The 12656-nt window shown below is 47.2% G+C and overlaps 3 protein-coding genes across 12 annotated transcripts in view; 2 read left to right on the top strand and 1 right to left on the bottom strand.

Moving 5' to 3' along the window:
- The window catches only part of LOC116836678 (uncharacterized), a 22081-nt gene extending 15254 nt beyond the window's left edge, over positions 1-6827 (top strand). For 4 of the 10 annotated variants that reach the window (XM_075071442.1, XM_075071441.1, XM_075071438.1 and 1 more), the window contains 2 exons: positions 1551-1667; positions 2036-6827. In XM_075071442.1, coding sequence (XP_074927543.1) covers positions 2083-3117 — 1035 coding nt within the window. In that variant the 5' untranslated portion in view covers positions 1551-1667; positions 2036-2082 and the 3' untranslated portion in view covers positions 3118-6827. The remainder of the gene's footprint in view (positions 1-1550; positions 1668-2035) is intronic. The other 6 variants (XM_075071443.1, XM_032800437.2, XM_032800438.2 and 3 more) reach the window with 3 other exon arrangements.
- LOC116824028 (uncharacterized) overlaps positions 1-12656 on the top strand; it is a 131761-nt gene that overhangs the window by 42486 nt on the left and 76619 nt on the right.
- The window catches only part of LOC116824027 (uncharacterized), a 124465-nt gene that overhangs the window by 75990 nt on the left and 35819 nt on the right, over positions 1-12656 (bottom strand). The window lies entirely within an intron of this gene.

Genomic DNA, 12656 nt, shown 5'->3' with positions numbered 1-12656 from the left:
CACACCTGCAAAACTATGCGGTCCCACCAGTCTGTGCTTGTTTCCCGTGCCCAAAATCGGCGTTCAATGGGTAGAACCTCACCCATTACCAGCAGTAGCTCCAAAATGCAGGGTCCCGCGGTTAGGGAGAATTCAGTCTCCATGTCGTCATCGCTCTCGTCGCTGCGCTGCCGTAGCTGCCTCCTCCTCTCCTGCATTTGCAGTTCATGGGTTAGCATATACAGCACGAGAGTGCGCGAGGTGTTTACAATTTGCACGATTGCGTTACTGATCTCAGCAGGGTCCATGATCTCAGCAGGGTCCATGATTGCTGTGCTATGGCGTTTGCTCTCAGTTCACCCAGTAAAAAAGGCGCAAAATGGTTGTCTGCTGCTTTCACAAAGGGAGGGGTGAGGCTGTACCCAAAACCACCCGGGACAATGATTTTTGCCCCATCAGGCACTGGGCTCTCAACCAGGAAGAGGGAAGGGAAGGGGGAGACAGGGAACTATGGGATAGCTGCGGAACAGCTACCCACAGTGCACTGCTCCAGAAATCGAAGCTAGCCTTGGACCATGGATGCACACCACAGAAGTAAGGTGCCTAGTGTGGACGCGCACAATCGACTTTATAATATCTGTTTTATAAAATCGGTTTAAGCTAATTCGAATTTATCCTGTAGTGTAGACGTAGCCTAAGGCTTACCTCTTGGTTATCAGGTCATGTCAGTTTTGTTACAGGGCTTTCTCTTCACTCTCCCACTTCCCTGGTTCTTGTCACGCAGACCATAAGCAGCAAAAGATCAGAAGTCCAAAGGGCAGATAGTGCCATGTTTATTGGGGTTATTTCCAAGCAAGCATATTCCAAAGCCCCTCACACCAGTCAGGCTTATCTCTATACACCCAGAGAGTCTGTTCCCCAGTGTTTCATTCCCAGCTCTGAGGCTGCAGAGCGTTTACCCTGCGTCCCCTTCACAGCTCTGATGCTGCAGAGCCTTGCCTGTGTCCCTGTTCCTGTTCCCCGCATTAATAAACCTGATTCCAATTTCCCTTCCCCCTCCTGTTTGACCCCAGTTTATATAGTCATATTCTCAGCTACACCTTAACCAATCATTTTACTGAAATTTAACTAACCAATCCTAACATATTGTAACATAATTCTCTAGCCAATTATATCCCACTACCCTAATTAACTTTCATCTAGCAAAATTAATTATACAGCGGGCAGAAACAATTAGAGAACCAGACAGATTAACAATAGAAAAGTGGTGACCTTAAACCATTGATAAGTGTCTGTCTTTATTTAGATTGTAAATTGTTCAGGGCATGGGCCATCTACTATTCTGTCTTTGTACTTCTCCTAGCAAAATGGGGGCCCACTGTTAGTTGGCCCTTAGGCACTAAGGTGATGAATATGATTTATAATAATGATAACTCTCCTTCACTTTGAGCCAAGGAAGCTGCCTTGGGATGTTACTGCTTAAAAATGAGCTGGTCTTAAAATCATGGAACATTCTTTGTGACAAGTATCTCACAAACTTCACTGACCTCCCTTGTTTTCTTTGCCATGAGCAGGGTTACCAGTTTCCAAACCTGATGTGATCTCGCAACTGGAACGAGGGGAAGAGCCGTGGGTCCCAGACCTTTATGGCTCAGAGAAAAAAGTGCTCCCAAGAGCTGCCTGCACAGGTGAGGAATTGGTTAAACCAGCTCAGAAACTGTCCGTGAATACAGGAAACATTTGGGATGCCCTACAAAGACCTTGTGAGCTCTCCAAGTTCAGGATTGTTCCCTGCAGATGCGGAATCATTATGGCAGATATCACTTATAGCTTCCCACCTATCCTGACTGACAACTGGCAGCAGATCACTCCCCGATCTCACTTTCCCCTGGTGTCCAGGTGAGATGCGGACCAAAACTGATCCCTTCCTCTCTCCTCTGGGGAAGGGTTTGGAGAAAATGAGCTCCTGATAGGTTTGATCTCTCCCACACATATTTTGGTTTGTTCATCCCATTGTTCATTTCCATCTCTGAGATTTCCTTTCTTTCTGGTGCAGGGAGTGACCTATGTCTGGATTCAATCTGTCTCCCATCAGGTGTTAGGATGGTGAGTGAGAATGAGGAGACTCCCCAGCAGGAAGCTGCTGAGCAAGTAGAACCACATGAGACATTATCAGGAAGACCCAAAGGGAATGTTTCCGGGAGTTGTGCAGTCCCAGAAAAAGCAAAAGCCTGTGGGACTCAGCAGAAGCCAGAGGAAAACTTCGGTAGCCTCTCAAACCTTATCACACCAGAGTGTGGGAAAAGCTTCAATGGGAGCTCAGACCTTTTAACACATCAGGGAATCCACAGAGGAGAGAGACCCTACGTGTGCTCTGAGTGTGGGAAATGCTTCCATCGGAGCTCACACCTTATCTCACATCAGACAATCCACACGGGTGAGAAACCTTATGGATGCTCTGAGTGTGGGAAACGCTTCAATCGGAGCTCATACCTTGTCACACATAGGAGAATCCACACTGGTGAGAAACCTTATGGATGCTCTGAATGTGGGAAATGCTTCAGCTGGAGCTATGCCCTTATCGCGCATCGGAGAATCCATACAGGAGAGACGCCCTACACATGCTCTGAGTGTGGGAAAAGCTTTAATCGGCACTCACAGCTTATCACACATTGTAGAATCCACACAGGAGAGAAACCCTACACGTGCTCTGAGTGCGGGAAATGCTTCAGTCGGACATCAGCCCTTATCACACATCGTAGAATCCACACAGGAGAGATGCCCTACACATGCTCTGAATGTGGGAAAAGCTTCAATCAGAGTTCAAACCTTATCTCACATCGCAGAACCCACACAGGAGAGAAACCCTACCCATGCTCCGAGTGCGGGAAAAGCTTCAAACAGAGCTCTAGCTTGAGCAGACATCAGAGAATCCACACAGGAGAGAGACCGTACACGTGCTCTGAGTGCAGGAAAACCTTCATTGAGCGCTCAGACCTTGTCAGACATTGTAAAATCCACAGTAGAGAGAGATCCTACACATGCTCTGCATGTGGGAAAAGCTTCAATCAGAGGTCATTCCCTGTTAGACACCAGAAAATCCAAATGGGAGAGAACTGTAAGAAATGTCTTGATTAGAGCTGCCCCAACGATTTGTTTTTTAAAAAAAAATCACATTTGCTAATTCTAGTATAGTGATCTTTGCACCATCTTCACCGTGGTCTCACCTCACCCAGATGAGTTTCCTGCTCCTGCCTTTTGCAGCTCACCCTTCTTTGGGATCAGTCCTGTGATCTTTTCTATCAACTCCTTTCCTTTTGAATCGAAGCAGTGTGTCCCCCTCCAGCCAGGCATGTTCATCAGCTCCAGGTGGGAGAGAGGTTTGATCCCAACAAGCTACACTGAGGCAAAAACTACCTGTGCCTTCCATCCACCAGGGCTGTACATGGTGTTGGCTGCTCAAGTTAGTGATCTTGGTGTAAAAAGACAATTACAGTTGTAGAGCAGATGCATCCCAGGTGCAGTGATAGGCATTAGCTTTCCCCTTGACCTGATCTAAACTCCATCACTTTTCCTAGTCTAAACAAACCCTGAGCATCACGGTTATACTGTTCCCCCATTTCAAAGCAGTTCTTAGTCATGAAGTTTCCCCTTTTGAAGAAATTGTTTCATTCCTAGTTGCTTTGATGTTGCTTCAGGTTGTGCTGAAGAGCAGATATTTTTATTACCATTTTCCTCACTTAAAATATATTGAACTATAACAAAGCTATAGTGATCTATGGCCCATGTAAACTATTTTTAGAATGCTGCTCCCTAAGTGGCATTAATCACACTTCTAAAAAATGCCATGATTAAATTGGGAACAACTGTCTTTTACCATTTGGATGCAAAGTCAGATGAAGCACAGAAACAAACAGCTGATTCCTTCAGAGCCATTCCATGCCTATGGGTCCCAATCTGGCAGCCTTGTTGGGCAGGAAGCACTTCCATGCTGGGCAAATGACGGTAGCCAATGATGGAATGTATCAGATTCCAAGTTCAGACTGCAGGATACATGAATATTCAGTCCTGACTCTGTGGTTTGGTCTCTTAGTTTTCCTGTTGATTCTTGTGCATTTATATCATTTCTCTGCCTCCTCCTACTTTGAAAGATTAGAAAGTGTGAAAATAGAGCACAGGTGGTTTTTCTCATGATACAATCTTCCCACATAGTGTGAGACCCCTTCCACCAACATTTCTGGGAGAAGACCCAGGGAGAAATGAACTCACAGAAATGGAAGGCTCCTAGAATGTAGAATGTGACTTCACACAAAGCTCACTGGGTGGAAATGGGAATTAAGAGAAAACTGCCCTATCGGTTTATATTTTGTAATCTTTAAATAAATTATTACCAGCAACAACGAAATTAAACATGAAGTTAACTAATGTAATGTAAGAGGCTGATTCTGTGATAACTGTCAGTGTTACAATATGATTCAGGTTTTCCTCTAGTTCTCTCCCTGCCCCCTCCTACTCTATCGGAAATGGTGGCTAATCCTGAAATTAAAAGCTCACTCCAAAGGAATTAGACTGGGCGAATATGAGAGAGAAATAGCATGTATGAGAATAGAGACCCAGTGTAGACTGTAATTATTTTATGACTATTTCAAATGGAATTTATTTTGATAAATTTTAAAATAAATCGTCTGTGAAGAATAAAATTACTCGAGACAAGATGTGTAATCTTTTACCCGTTAGAGGCTAACAGCCACAGAGTTCCCCAAGTCTCTTGTTTGCAAAGCAAAGATGTCACACCAGGCAGGAGATGTCAAAATCTAAATGGTGATGGATGTGTGATGGGAGCTTTTCTGGGTTGGTTTTTTCATTTTTTTTATTTTATTTAATTTTTGTTTTGTTTCTGCAACCAGTTATTTTGATAGGTGCTGAGTCTCCTTTTCCTTTTGAACACAGTTGTTTAACCCTCAGGCCTGGCTCTGGAAACCTCCTCCTTGTGTTTCTTTCATGTTTAATATGTTTGGGGTTCACACATCCACACTGCATGCGATTCACAGAAACCTGCTGGGTTAAGCGGGCCTTTTCCAAACAGCCATTGGCCCAAAGTCTGCCTCAATTCAGCTGGATTGGGATAAGCCTGTATCAAAGGAGTGGTTCACACTTGATTTGCCCAGAGGCCTTTGGAGAGATGTGGTAGATAAGATAAGTAGGAATTGACAACACTAAAGTTAAAGGTAAGGGTGAAAGACTCTCACCTTGCAAGCCAACAAGCCTGTTCTGTTCATTCCCTCTGGTACATCTGGCACTGGTCACTCTCAGGCAGCACACTGGGCTAGATGAACCATTGGTCTGACCCAGTATGACCAGGTTTGCATTCTTATGTAAGCCAGCTATGGCCTTGACTACACTGGCAAGTTTCTGCACAGTAAAGCAGCTTTCTGTGGTGTAACGTGTGAGGTGTGCACACTGCCAAGTCACTTAGTGCACAGAAACTGCACAGTTGCAGCACTGTGAAAAAACCACCCCGTCGAGAGGTGTACAGCTTTCTGCGCCGGGCTACGGCACCACAGTGCCAGTGTAGACACCCCGGTCGATTACAGTGCTGTGATTGGCCTCCAGGAGGTATCCCACAATCCCTGTTCTCTCCTCTCTGGGCTTTGGTTTGAACTCTACTGCACTGCCCTCAAGTGACCAACCATGAACCCCACCCCTTAAATTGCTTGGGAATTTTGAAAATCCCACTTCTGCAGGGACTGATTATGGTTACAGACCCATCCTGAAATTACAGCAGGATATTTTAAAGCTTCATCTCATAGTAAAGTAACACAATTCAAACCTGTCAGCCCAGCGGAGAAAGCACTCCTTCATTTCACATTTATTGCTACTGATCTCATTGACAAACTTCCTTTTCTCGGGGCTGCTCCAGGCGTTTTCCCTCTTTTCCCTTCCAGCTGTTGTTACGGGACTGCAGCAGCTTTCCAGATGGCCAGCTTTGCTCTTTCACTTACATCCTCCACTTTTGGATAGAGCTGTGTCTGCCCCCAGTTTAATTCATAGATGAGACCTCAGGTACCAGAAGATAGTTACAAAGGCTAAATTCCCATCTTCAGTGGGAGGTTATCCTGGGCTGTTGAAGCTTCAGGATTTAGCCCATGATTGATCAAGGTGGTACAGCAGCTGCACTCTTACATTGTGAGTCCTGCAGCTTAATACCAAACTGCTCTGCCATAGTCTGCAAGGCGGCCTGACTTCCTTAAAATCTGGCAGAAGAGATACCCTGGAGTAGAGAAGGAAAATGTCCTCAGCAATCACAACCAGCAGGAGCAGGAAAGGTTGGGTTTCTTTTTAAACCTCTCTCCCTGCTCAAGCCTTTAATCATTCCTGTGGCTCTTCTCTGGACCCTCTGCAATTTATCAGGGAAAACAACCAAACAAACTGATAAGTTTGCCTTGATGGCCTGTTTTGCTTAGCAATAACACAGCAAACCCTACTGAAGAAAAAAATATACTAGCTGAAACAGTCAGGCGCTTGCCTGGTTGCTGACTGTATGACCTTGCTAGATAAGAGCGTGCTTGCAGAGTCTGGGAAAGATGCTTGAAGAAGCTTTTTGAAGCAACTTGTACCTTTTTGTACTAATTATGAAGCTTATCAAGACATAATAGTTGTTCTTTGTTTTGTGTGCTGGAAAAGTATAACTAGGAAGGTACAGTGATGATGTGACGTAAGTGATGACGCGACGGAGTGGTTAATAAAAAGCAATTTGAATTTGCAGAAGCTGGGCTGGTTCTGTGTGGCGAATGGGCTGGTTCTTTGTTGCTTGTGTGCATACGTCAATAAAGAACTTGGTATTTGGACTTTGCTGGGTTGTCTGTATTTTGCGGTCAGACAACGAACCTGAAAAGTCTGGGATAGAGAGAACCCTGACAAAACCAACCAAACCAGGCTGGTCTGACCGATGTAACAATCTATTGCCTTCTAAGGTTGAATACAAATCAGATCATTCTATTCACCCAAGAGTTCCACTTTAAGGGCTTTTTGTTTTCTAGTTCCAATCAAAACCTGTGCAACAGCATCACTGTTAACTCACCACTTGGTCACTTCACATTCACACATTCAAAAAGTGGGCAGGTCTAAGTCTTTCCTCCCACACCAATGAAAAAATCAGTGACAGAAAATGCCGTAAAGCGCCTCTGCTGCCTTGTGCAACAGCCTGGGGAAATACACGAGGAAAAGTGTTTTCCTCTCTCCTCCTGACACTGGGTAACATTTCTGTGTGTCCTTGAGATCTTGCCACAGGGACAAGGCTTGAGGATGCAAATGACATGTTAAGGCTTCATTGATTTGTACATTCCTTTACTCCTTCATTTGTGATAACGGTGCGTGAGCTCAAAATAATCCAGCTCTCACTTTCATACTGTAGGAAATTTCCAGGCTCATAATAAAAAAAACCCTAACTTTCTAACCTGAGCAAGTTGAATCGAGTCATTCAATACAGAGCCCCAGGATGACTTTGTCATCACGTTTTTAGAGTAGATCACATTCACTGGGTGGGTCTCCTGCTAGGAAGTGTCTGTCCAGTGGCAGCACCCAGTGCACATTCCCCATTTACAAACTCATCTTCAGTATATTGGCCACCGAACCTAGCGAGGGGGGAGGGTCCCATTGGTCGGGCTTCAGCCTGAGCAAGCCCCTGGACCCCGAGCCTGGCAAGCCTGAGTCAGCTGGCCTGGGCCAGCTGTGGGTTTTAATTGTACTGCAGACAGACACTTGGTGTTAAAATCCCAGCTTTCTCCTCAGGGAATCAAGCCCTCGTCCCCCACGTGACAGACAGGGAGAGTCACCACTATACTCGTGAGGTCAGAACTGACAACTGCCCCTGCACAGGGACCCAGGGGAACGGCTTGGGCAGCTCCTTGGCCACTGTGGCTGGCAGGAGGCCCAGCAAGACAAGAGTTGCTCTGGGTTCTGTGCAGGGGAGATTAACTGGGAGAAGTGGGGAGTTTGTCTCTGATTTACAGGGAGCTTTGCCGGAGTGGAGCCTGTAGGTCACATACTGGGGGGCTGTGACGGGCACACAGGCTCAGTGCTCTGGAACAGCTCTGAGTCAAACCCAGGCTGGAGCCTGGTCAGTTGACACCCAGGGGATACTCTCACTAGGGGAAACCTCCTTGGCTTCAGCACCTCCTGGGACTGACCTTGGACCTTTCAGCACCCCTATTCCACACCAGGAGCTTCCTGCAGTGAGTCCACCTGAATCAGACACCTCGGAAAGCCTTACACCTGCCCCCCAGGGGAATCATGTAGCCCCAACTTCTGCAGTCACCATCATGGGCAATGGGTGGAGTCCCACTTTGGGGAGGCTAGCCCCCAGCTCCACCCCTTCTGCCCCACCACGGCCAGAGCCCTGAGACCCCTTACCCCCTCCTGTAGTCCGAGGCCCCACCCCCCATTGTGGAAGCCCCAAGATCACCTGCTCCCTCTCTGTCCAAGTCCCCCTCCACGGCCAGAGATCTGAGACCCCCTGCAAGGTCATGCAGTTAGGGATTAATAATAAGACTTTTAGATATACACTGGGGACACATCAGTTGGAAGCAACAGAGGAGGAGAAGGACCTCGGAGTATTGGTTGATCACAGGATGACTATGAGCCGCCAATGCGATATGGCCGTTAAAAAAGCAAATGCAGTTTTAGGATGCATCAGGCGAGGTATTCCTAGCCAACGTAGGAAGTGTAGTACCACGTATAATAAGCGACTGAGAGTGGAGCGACCGATATTAGGAATAACTGAGAGTGTGCAGTCAGATATTTATATGTTTAAGAGAGATATTAAAACTGAGAAGAATCGATTCCAGCATACGGGCTACTAGATGATCTCGATGATGAAACCGAGGGGCCTTATAAAAGATCACTACAAGACAGTTTTGGCACTTTAATGTAGTCATAGCAAAAAAGGCTTGTTGGAGGGACTAGGCTCTGACTTCTACCTCAAATCATTATCTAGGGGGATTACTTAAGGGAAGGAGAGGAAATTCATAAAAGAACTTAGTACCAATGTAGAAACAAGATAGCAAATGATAAACGGACACTAGGAAGATTTAGAGCTGATTAGACTGAAGTTTCTAAAAGATTTAGAGAGTGCAATGATCTGGACACCTATACAAGGAGTAGTGGCGAGGCCAAAGATCACATATCTGGCTTTTAAGACTAAGCTTGATAAGTTTATGCGAAGGGATGGGTATCACTCAGCTACGTTTCACTTTTGATCAATCTGATCTTCCGACATCTATTTGCAGTCCATATAGCTCTGTCCCAATTGGTATGTAGTGCGGCTGTGATAATGGGATGGGATCCGAAGTTTATACGCAGCAGAGTTTTTCCATTCGTAAGTGTGACTGGCTGTAGATTCGACATCTTACCCACATGCTCAGGGTTTAGCCTGAGAGCTGCCCTTTTGGGGTTGGGAGGAATGTTCTCTCTGGGGGCAGATTGCAGTAGGCCTGGCGGTTTATTGCCTTCCTCCAGTGGGAAGTATGAGGACAGATGATGTGTGTATAAGTTCTATTGAGCCTGTAGGTCCCTCCAACCATCAATTTGAAGACTTCAATAAGCTCGAACTTTATGCTAATAGAGGTTGTTATTCGAATGTGGTAATGGGTACGGGATTCTGGTGCCTGCTTTGTGCAGGAGGTCAGACTAGATGATCATATTGGTCCCTTCTGACCTATGAGTCTATGAGTCTATGAGACCTAGTCCCCACTTACGACTCAAGCTCTCAGACATCCCCACGCAGCCTGAGACTCCCTATCTCTCCATCACAGGAGCCCTGAGAACCCCTACCATACCCCCAAAGCCAAAGGATCCCCATCCAGATGGAGCCTGAGCCATCCTCCCACAACCTGCTCGGAGGAGTCCCAGGCTGGCAAAAGCCCCAGCAGCCACATCTCCCCTCCGCAGATCCCAAGTCACCTGCAAAAATTCAAAAGCTCATCCCTACTTCCCTCTTCTGGAGGAAGAACCTGAGCTCTTGCTATGGCCCATGCATGTTCCAGGGAGATTACTAACAAACCCAGGAAGCTGAAAAGCACATACTGTCTCCTCAGCCTCCCTACAACCTGCATGTGGCATAATAAAAAGCAAAAATTTCCCCTGCCAAACCCACAACCGGGGTCCTGCAGCAGTGGCTATGCTAAGGGAGACACAGTGACTTGGCCAGTGTTGTAAAACAGAAGGTTTATTAGTGGTCTCAATCCAGTTTTAGAAAGTTCTGTGTTAGCACAGGAAGATTCAGCAACGTCCATCTTGGGGATACCCTGAACTCATAGCCTGGGCTCTCCCCTCAAGTCCCCAAACCAGCAGACTCCTTGCTTCCAACAGCCCAATTCAGCCAGGCCCTTTGCCCCTCTTCTGTCCTTTGTTCTGTTTCCCTGGAAACCTGGTCTCCAGGCCTCCATCTCCTTCTTTGTTCTCCAACTCGTCCCAGCCAGCTGGCCTCTTGCAGCAGATGCACTCCAGCCATCAGTTGCTAGGAGACAGAATTTGTGGCAATTGTCTGGGCCCAGGCAGTGAGACAGGAGCCACACCTGCCCCTCATGGGTCTCTGCCATGATTAAACACCCTTGTCCCACCACCGAGATCAGTGGTCCTAAAACACTTCAGGGTCATGTCTCCCCTTACCCTTGTTCATGCCCCCCTGAGTCATGGCAGGGAGTGGGGCCGCAGCTATGGGGGAAGGGACACAGATGGGGTAAAGGGGCTGAGGCAGGGGCCAGAGCTTGAGGGGACAGAGACCAGGAGCGGAGCCCCCAGAATGGGGCTGGGAGTGGAGCCCCAGGACTGGTGCCGGCAGCCAGGGCCAGCAGCTGGGGTTGGGGCCAAGAGCAGAGCTGGGTGGCTCCCCCTCCCACGGGGGCTGGGCCAGGCCCAGTTGCATCCCCGTGAATGTTACTCCATTCCCCCAGCAGGGTGCACCCCGCATTTTAGACTTAGATAATCATGCGACAAATAGGGGACACTGAGGCATACACAATATACAAAATATTCAGAAAATTCCCACTTCGTCACAGAGGTGTCAGTGGGGTCTGAGCTGGGCAGCAGCACAGGGAAAGTGGGGAGGTTTCCCTTTGAAAAAAATTAAACTGCAAATCATCCCCCTGTGTTCCCGCAAAAGCCTCTCATTTATTCCTTAATCCCCTCCCCATGAAAATCTCCACCCCTGCCCTGGTCCACAGAGACCCCCTGACTCCAATGCAGATTTTTAACTTTTCTTACTTTCCCGTGGTTTTCCACAAACATTGTTCCCATCAAAATCATCAAAGGCTTTTACAGTGAGAATGAGAAAACAAACTAAATCAAACCTAAAGACACCGCTATCGACCTCCCCACCACACACAGTTTGAATCTAAATTTTTCTACTGAAATATTGAGGCAATAAAACTCTCACTACTATTGTCCAGAAAAGCAACCGAATCCTCCCATGCAGTACCTGGGACATCTATGTCTGAACCATCAAGGCTTCAGCTCCTTTGGTGAGATTTCCAGCTGCCCAATCCTGCTGCTGTTCCAGAGGAGCAATTCCTGACTCCTGTCAGCAGTTATCTCAGCCCCATTCTGTGCATCACAGGTTTCCCTAGGAAAGGGCAGTGAATGGTGTTAGGGTCCAGTGATCCTCATTCAAATCAAGCTAGAACCTGAGACTCCTTCTCCTTTCCCAGGCTGTGGGAGGGGAGGCATTTCAAAGAGTTCTCAGAGCTATAGCATGTGGTTAAGGAAAGAGAAAAAGCCTCATATCCCCCTCTGCTTTGGGTGCTGGGTTTCCTTCTGAAGCCTCTGCCCCCCATCTAGTGCCCTATGGCTCATCTTTGACCCTTGCTGCTGCTCCTGGCTATAGACTGTGAAAGGAGAAGAGGCAGCCCAGGAGTCTTCTGGGGACACAGATTTGAGGCTTTGGGAGAGACACATTGGCTACGTCTTCACTGCCCCCCGTATCAGCGGGTAGCAAATGATTTCTCGGGGATCGATGTATCGCATCTCATCTAGACACGATATATCGATCCCCGAACAAGCTCCTGTCGATCCCAGAACTCCACCAACCCGAACGGCGGTAGCAGAGTCGACATGGGGAGCTGCGGACATCGATCCCGTGCCGTGAGGACAGTAGGTAATTCGATCTAAGATACTTTGACTTCAGCTACGTTATTCACATAGCTGAAGTTGTGTATCTTAGATCGATTTCCTCCCGTAGTGTAGACCAGCCCATTGTCTGAGACATCAGAGCACTGTAAACCATGCAGCCACGCCCTCAATCAGGGACCTGTTCCAGCCCAGAGCCTAGGCTACCACGATCCCTCCCACAGAGCAGGGTGCCCACAGATTGCAGCCTGAAAATAGACATGTGAGACCAACTCCTGCTTTTCCTGACAGGGCCTCCCCTAGACCAAGTGGCATCCCAGGCAAGAAGTGTCATCGGTGCCCCCCCGCCCCCTGCTCCATATGTTACAGCATTGAATACCTGATTTTTTATTACATTTGTCGCTCATTTCATGGTTTCGATGCACAATTTGGATGCATGATTTTCTCTATCATATAAGACAATAACTTTTCATGCTAGGATGTGTAAATCTGTATCTATTCATGCCATAGATAAACAAATAAAAAAATCATTTCCTTTAAGCATATAGAAACTT

The sequence above is a fragment of the Chelonoidis abingdonii genome, chromosome 11, assembly GCF_003597395.2.
Source record: "Chelonoidis abingdonii isolate Lonesome George chromosome 11, CheloAbing_2.0, whole genome shotgun sequence".
In the NCBI taxonomy this organism is placed as follows: domain Eukaryota; kingdom Metazoa; phylum Chordata; order Testudines; family Testudinidae; genus Chelonoidis; species Chelonoidis abingdonii.
Note: the sequence above shows the minus strand (reverse complement) of the source record. Positions and strands in the feature narration are given on the sequence as shown.